This window comes from Lactuca virosa, chromosome 1, assembly GCF_052849685.1.
Source record: "Lactuca virosa cultivar CGN04683 chromosome 1, Lactuca_virosa_CGN04683_v6, whole genome shotgun sequence".
Taxonomy (NCBI): domain Eukaryota; kingdom Viridiplantae; phylum Streptophyta; class Magnoliopsida; order Asterales; family Asteraceae; genus Lactuca; species Lactuca virosa.
Window position 1 is genome coordinate 73,456,879 of NC_136426.1, and position 7,493 is coordinate 73,464,371.

Below are 7,493 nucleotides of genomic sequence, written 5' to 3' on the forward strand. Positions count from 1 at the left end.
GCTGAAGGTCTTCATATAGCAATGGAATCGGCAAAAGAGAAGGGTGTCTTTGAAGGTATCCAATTACCTCGGCTGGGTCCAAACATTTCCCACTTGCAATACGCTGATGATGCAATATTCATGGGCATGTGGTCGTCAGAAAATTTAAAGAACATAATCAGAATTTTAAGATGCTTCGAGCTGGCTTCAGGGCTCAAGATAAATCTAGCCAAATGTAAACTGTATGGTTTTGGTATTCAGAGCTATGAGCTGGAGACGGTGGCCCGTAGTTGCAGCTGTTCAATTGGTTCTTTACCCTTCTCTTATTTAGGACTCCCTGTAGGTGTCTCTATGGCAAGAACGACACATTGGAGGACAATCATTGAAAGATTTCAGGCGAGACTATCACGATGGAAAGCAGCCACCCTGTCGTTCGGGGGGGGGGGGGGGGGGGGGTTGACCTTATGCAAAGCAGTATTGAGAAGTCTAGGCTCCTTTTATTTTTCGATTTATAAGGCGCCGGAAAAGGTTATAAAAACTCTTAAACAGATCCGTATGAGGTTCTTCTGGGGTGGCTCTATGGAATCAAGGAAAATGGCCTAGGCCGCTTGGGACAAAATTCTTGCAGCAAAAGATAGAGGCGGGCTTGGAATTGGTAGTTTAAAGGCGCAGAACATAGCTTTGTTGGGGAAATGTTGGTGGAGATTGAAGAATTTCCCTGATAGCATATGGGTGGTGGTGATAAAATCAATTCATGGTCCCGATGGTGGATTGTCTTGGTCATCGGCTGCAAAAAGGCGAAGTGGATGCTGGGGTACAATTGTAAATCTCCCAAACTTACTTGGTAAAAATCAAGTGTCCTTTTCGAACCACTTCCAGCTTGTGACAAACACGGCCGGCTCGTCAAAATGGGCATGGTCTTTCGATCCTTCCGGGGTGTATACTGTCTCATCGTTGAGATCTCATATTGATAATATGGTTCTCCCTTACAGCAATGGAAGGTGGACCTGGAACCTACTGGTACCAGGGAAGGTAAATATTCTAGCATAGAGAGCTGGTAAGGGGAAGCTTCCAACCATGGATAACCTCCTCAAACTTGGAATCAGCTCTACAAACCTGTGTAAGATGTGTAATAATGCCCCATAATCGGTGGACCACATCTTTGTGGGATGCCCGGTCACAAGAGAAGTTTGGCTTCAAGTGTGTAATTGGTGGCGATTATTGGATTCCTCCCATAGCTCTTGTCGAGGCCTGCTAGATTGTAAATCAAGGATCGGTGGACATCAAAGGGTGCTGGTGATTCATGAATCTATAATGTTAGTATTCATGTATGTAGGTAATCTGGAGGTATAGAAATGCATTGGCCCACGACCCAAGCACAAAGTCACATAGAATGTTGGCATCTGAGGTACAAGCTTTGTCTCATTTATGGATCAATGCTCGGAAGAGGAGATGTCAAAATCTAAGTTGGTATGATTGGTGTTTTGATCCAGTTCTAGAATGTTATCGCAAGTTGTAGTTTCCAATTGTTCTTGGTTTCATGTTTGTCACTGGTTTTGTTTCTTATTGTAATTTTAACTCTTGTACCTCCTAGCCCCTGGCTAGCTTTCTGTCGTTTTAATTTTATGCCTGCCATTCAAAAAAAAAAAATTATAATATAATAATATTAAAAGTTACTTGTCTCGAATTTAATATTAACAGAAATAAAGTGGATTCGAGCTAATATCTACGGTGGGATGTTCAGTTTTAATTGGTCAAATACTCATATTATATTAAATGGGCCAAATGCTTCAAAGCCATGGACGCACGCAAGACTAGCCCACATTTTGGCGGCGCAGTTTAAGGGCCCACGTTGGGATGGTCCATATTTGGTTAATGCGTTTGATAAATTTACCCTTAATAGAGCGATTGGTTAAAAATTGTTTTTGCAGTCGTCATCGAAGTCATCGAAATCAGTAGTTACTGGATCGGACTATATATATATATATATATATATATATATATATATATATATATATATATATTATTTCTTAGTCGACAACAATTTACATAAATATTAATTCCAACACACTTCCACACAAGTTGTTAGAAAAAAAAAAATAGTTATTCTAATATGCATACAAAATTGTATATAAATTCAAAAATTACATAAAAGTTCTGGGTCTTACTGGTCATATCTAACTATTGCATGTACCAACAATGATCAAAATTACGAGAGATTGTTTACTTCATATTGGTTGGGACTTGGGATGTCTAGTAACGCGATATATGCATATAAATTCGGAACTACCTTAGGACTTAGGTTTCAAACTCATCCCCACTAAACATCCAACATGTTTATAGGGACTTCCAGGAACAAAATTTTCTTAGTTTGTTAACACAATTTCATTTAAACATGCTAAAAAAAGGATTAAATATGGGTAACATGATTTCACTGATGGTGTGCTTTTCTCCCGTATGCCATATGCAAAAAACAGGACTATTTTGATGACTTCAATAATTTTTGCTTAAATCTTTGAAAAATAGTTATGAATTTGGTCTAATTTGTCTTTTTTTTTTCTCTCTTTAAATAAACTTTTGGCATTTAAATGACAGACTTTTGACATCTTGACATCTAAGAAGAACTAAAAATCTCTCCATTTGTATATCAAGCATCAATCCAGTAATAAGTTAGGAGGCATTTAGCCATTTACTTTTTACACATAACGAGACACAATAATTCCATATTCTTCGTGTAACCAAGAAAGTCGAACTAAAACGGTAAAAAAGATTCACATTGCAAATCCAGATCATCAAAATTTATAGATAAAAGTAAAAACAATCCTCATCTCCAATTGTTAAAAGCCTCATCACTATCATCTACCAAAAATAAATCAAATCCCCAACCTTACAAGTAAAGCTGGATAAGCTCATCACTAACAACAGAAGGTGTCAAAACACCCAAATCTGTAAAAAGCAGTGTCAAATATTGAGGTGGTGTGTAATCCCTAGCAGATGTTTCAACCTCAACTTTTGATGGAATTGGTACCCCAAAATCAACTGCCCTTAATGCAGGTACCATGTCCTTCTGATCCAATGGATACAAACGAGCAAACTGCAAAGTTTTCAACAAATCAATATAAACATATAGAAATAATACTAATTTCATAATTTATATCATTTCTTTTCAACTTTAAACAAACCTTGTAACTTTCAGCAGCAACATAAACAGGCTTATCCATGCTTTTAGCCACCAATGCAATCTGATATGTCCCCATCATGTTAATTATACCTCCACTTTCAACAACTCCATCTGCTCCCACAATCACCATGTCAACTTCATCCATACTGTATGCCACAGCTGAATCGATTAAGAGCTTCACAGGAACATCAAGCTTTGCCAGCTCATTTGAAAATCTTAACCCTGTTCTATCTGGTCGCCCCTCTGTTTTCAGATCATATAAGTTTATATTCTTGAATGGGAGTTTATAATTTGAAGAATTCAAAGTTTGAATACATACCTGTGCAGAGAACTCGAAACACTTTCTTGCTTTGTGCTGCGGTTTTCAAGATTTCAAGAACAACTCTAGAGAAACCATGTACCAGGATTGTACAGCCATTAAAGATAAAATCTTGACCTAGCATTGCAATGATTTTTCGAGCCTGTGAATGTGAATCTTGGTTAAAACTTAAAAGCTTTTCTGGGTGTCATTGACTTATAACAAAAGATTGCATACCTTATAAGAAATCTCCCCAAATTTCAATGCGCGTTCAAGAAATCGAGACTTGGCTGCATTGAAGTCTTCATATTCAACAGCTGAAGTTCTAGTTACGTAGCGCATAAAAAGATCACAACCTGCTGTTAATGAGATGGAAGTTGTGTCCCATGACTGAAAATGTAGAACATGTTTTTAAGTTTTTGTCAAAAACAAAGAAGACACAGGTGATCCTGAATCAGGAGTGAGATTTTGAAGCACGTTGTTATTGAAATTTACAGTTCAATTTGACAACTGATTATATTTGATTTCTATCGAACAAATGCAACTACACAGCAAAGCTCTGTAATATAACTGAACGTTTCTGAAAGAGAGTGAAGAAGAAACACATGCCTTGAGAGAATCCGACGCTGTCTTGAGTTCTCTTTGGAGTTCCATCATGGTGGTGGCCTCACTAGACCTAATAACAGAAGCCAAAGCCCTAATAGCCGCCACCGCTTCCGCCAAATCAGGCTGTTTCCTCCAGTTATTAAACTCATCGATGACGCTGAACGGCTTTTCGGAGCTGCTGGAGTTAAGTGAGGTATCAGGATCAGATGGCAGGGTATCTTGGTCATGGCCAACGGCGGCTTGAGCCTGAGCGAGCCAATCGCTTGTAACGACTCCGTGGTGGGCCGCTCTTGTCTGGTAGTAAGCGGATATGTTGTTGACAGGGATAGGGTTAGGGTTGTTGAGGGTGTCGGCCATGGAGGATGAAGGCGGAGAGATAATACGGCTTTCGGCCTTGGGAACGGAATCGTCTTGAAGAAGATTATCGTTCCTGTCGAGAATGAAGGAAGCAGATCTCCACCACATTTATTTTGTTTGATTTGGGGGTTGTGGTGGGTATATTAAAAGCTCTCGCAGTGTCTTGCAAAAGGCAAAGAATCAAATCGGCGGAAAGCGTAACTCCAACTACGGCATTAGCAGCAAATTCCGGTGGGATTATGACCGACTAATTGCTGTGTTGTTGTCTATTAATCAATGCATCGTGGCTTCCCTCGGAGTCGGAGGCAAAGGTGCATGAAAATTGGATTAAACGGGTTTCGGATTTTTGTAGACCCAAATGGATCTAGACCCGGAAACCGGAATTCAAGGATCCGTAGACCCAGGAACCGCACTAGTATATATGAACCGGTTCATATTCGGATCTTGATAGCAGACCGGATAAAATAGGTATAGAACAAATTGGAACGAGATTTTGGTACATAGAACCGGTTCTAACTTTTAGACTCGGAAAATCTAGAATTTTGAATTAATAATTGTAATCTTGTGTGTACCCAAGTTGTGGATTCAACGAAACAACTATAATGTTCATATTACTAATTCAAGGATTCTTATCCAATTCTCTTTACCTGATCTTGATTTTTCGAATTCCGATAAAAAAAAAACCAATTAAATTCGATTGGATTTAACTCGTTTTTTTTTTTTGGATCAGAATTCACAGAATTTGAATTAGGTTTTTTTTTTCGAATTCTGGGTCGAAAATTATTGGATTTCATATACAAACAAATTTATAACGTTTTCGAATTTTGTACGGAAAAGAATAGGAATGTTTTGGATAGATATCTGGTTCCATTTTTTCATAGTATCCCATTTAAATCCGGAGGATCAAATTATTTATTTTTATTAAATGATTAATATATCCTCCTTAATAAATGAAGGTTTTTTTTGCCAAATGTCAATCTCTCATGAGTTTTGACATTTGTCATTTTGTGGTATTTTTGAAATAAATATTATCTACTTGTCAATTTTTGATTTTTTTTAATTTTTAAAATTAAAGTCATATGCTTATATATATAAAGTATTAAATATCATATATATGATATTAAATTGTAATAAATATGTTTCTTTCTTATTTTAAAGTTGTATATTAAAAAATATTTTTTGTTTATACTTTAATGTTTAATTTTTTTTAAATCAACCCGTGTAATACACGGATTTCACACCTAGTTAATATTAAAGTATACAACTTATTTGTTTTTTAACATGACTTATCAAATATCGGTTTAAAACAACCTCTTTTACTTTTTTTTTTTGTAGTTTTATTTTTATTGTTAGTCTTTGAAAATAACTTGCAACTAGAACACCCCTAGTGTTTAATAAGGCCCAGTCCAAGTCAAAATTGGGTAAAGACGAATTGTAATATATTTTTAGTTTTGTGAATAAGGCCTTCTCAGCGTGGTTTATTGAAATTTGTATTTTTGAGTCCAAAATTAAAAATCAAGCCCAACGATCTCTTTGTAATTTCAAACAAATTGCATTTGGCTATTATGCAAGATGCTATCCATTCTCTTCCATTCCATCATGTGCCCTTATATGAGGTCATTTGTGTTCTTTTCTTGTTATCTCTTCTTCTTAACACGTTTGATGCCATATCAGTTACAATTATAGCTCTCAACATGTTATGATATAAAAATACCAATTTGCCCTTAACGTGATACGAAATAAAGACCAATATAATGTCGACTGTCATATTTACCCGACCAATTGTTAAAAAAAATTCTCAATCATTAAAGGTTCAATTATGTTTCAGTCTTCAATAAACTCAAAAGCTAGCAATATATTAAATTTTAAAGTGAACATAAAATACATATATAAGATATATAAGATGACTAAATAACGTGTTTCAGCATCAATCAACAACGAATCTAGAATAAAAATGCATGTGGTTTATAATTAAGTGAGACTGAAAATACTAAAGATTCAACCATACATGTAGCATGTCGTGTCGGATCGAACCAATAAAAAACGGCCGGTTTGCAAAAAGACGAGTTCAACCGGACCAGTTGAACGACTTAAAAACCAGTAAAAGCCACCATATATGATCCTTAAAATCGGATTTTGCAAGAAAAAAAATTATTTCCGCAAACTGATCTTTTTACTTTTTATAACAACCATTTTCTACGACTAACAACTATATTTCTTATTTTATCTCTAATAGTCTAATGTAGGATGAGTTTTATTTATAAATTTAAGTATAAGTTATCCATAATTTTTATTTATTTATTTGTTCCTTATTTTGTCTAATAGTATAAGGTATGTCGTAATTTTTTTTCAAGATAGGTCTTTAATTTTTTATTATATAAATAATTAAATACGATATAAATTTTAAAAATTAGATGGGTCCTATGATCTGCCTTGGGTCTGCATAGCTATACCTCTAGCATCAACCAAAATTGTCAAAAATCTAGTTTTTATTAATTACAAATGATCTTTTAAATTTCTAGTTTTTGTTAAACTGCACATGATCTTCCACAAAAATAATACATAAATAGATACGTGTAAGAAATCCCCCTTATTCCAACAATCAATATAGTAAAAAAGTTTATCAACAAAAAAATGAAATGAATAAATTTGTAGAAAATGAACTCATGTGACCTATATAAAAACTCATGAGTCATGAGTGAGTATAATCTAGCACAATATAAAACTTGAGAACTAAGATGTCTTATATTTCTTATACAACAATACCTATATGATTTCTTAATTGAATTTTATATTTTTTGTTTTTTGTTTTTTATCTTTAAATCCACATATTTTCGATGAAATCCGGTTGATATTTTTATGGTTTGAATATGTTAGGTCTTTTATTTTGTTTGTGACAATGAGATTTTTACATTTAGTTCGTTTTCTCTTAGATATTGCAATCGTTTGTTTCAAATTAAAGTTATATGAAATTCGAATTAATGCTTTAAAGATATATGATAGTAAAACCATGTTTCTCATTTTGTTTGCTGACTGAATTAGTTGTTCTTGGATGTCGATTTTATGACTTTA

The 7,493-nt window shown here is 34.8% G+C and overlaps 1 protein-coding gene across 1 annotated transcript; it reads right to left on the reverse strand.

Annotated features, from left to right (window-relative positions):
• Nucleotides 1-2,732: 2,732 nt before the first annotated feature.
• On the reverse strand, nt 2,733-4,725 carry LOC145145916 (uncharacterized). The gene is made up of 5 exons (XM_079074969.1): nt 4,068-4,725; nt 3,696-3,848; nt 3,480-3,621; nt 3,162-3,403; nt 2,733-3,073 (listed from the first exon to the last, which is right to left on the reverse strand). Exons 1-5 carry the CDS (start codon nt 4,527-4,529, stop codon nt 2,867-2,869), a joined length of 1,206 nt encoding a protein of 401 aa, XP_078931095.1. The 5' UTR covers nt 4,530-4,725; the 3' UTR covers nt 2,733-2,866.
• Between the last annotated feature and the right edge of the window lie 2,768 nt (nt 4,726-7,493).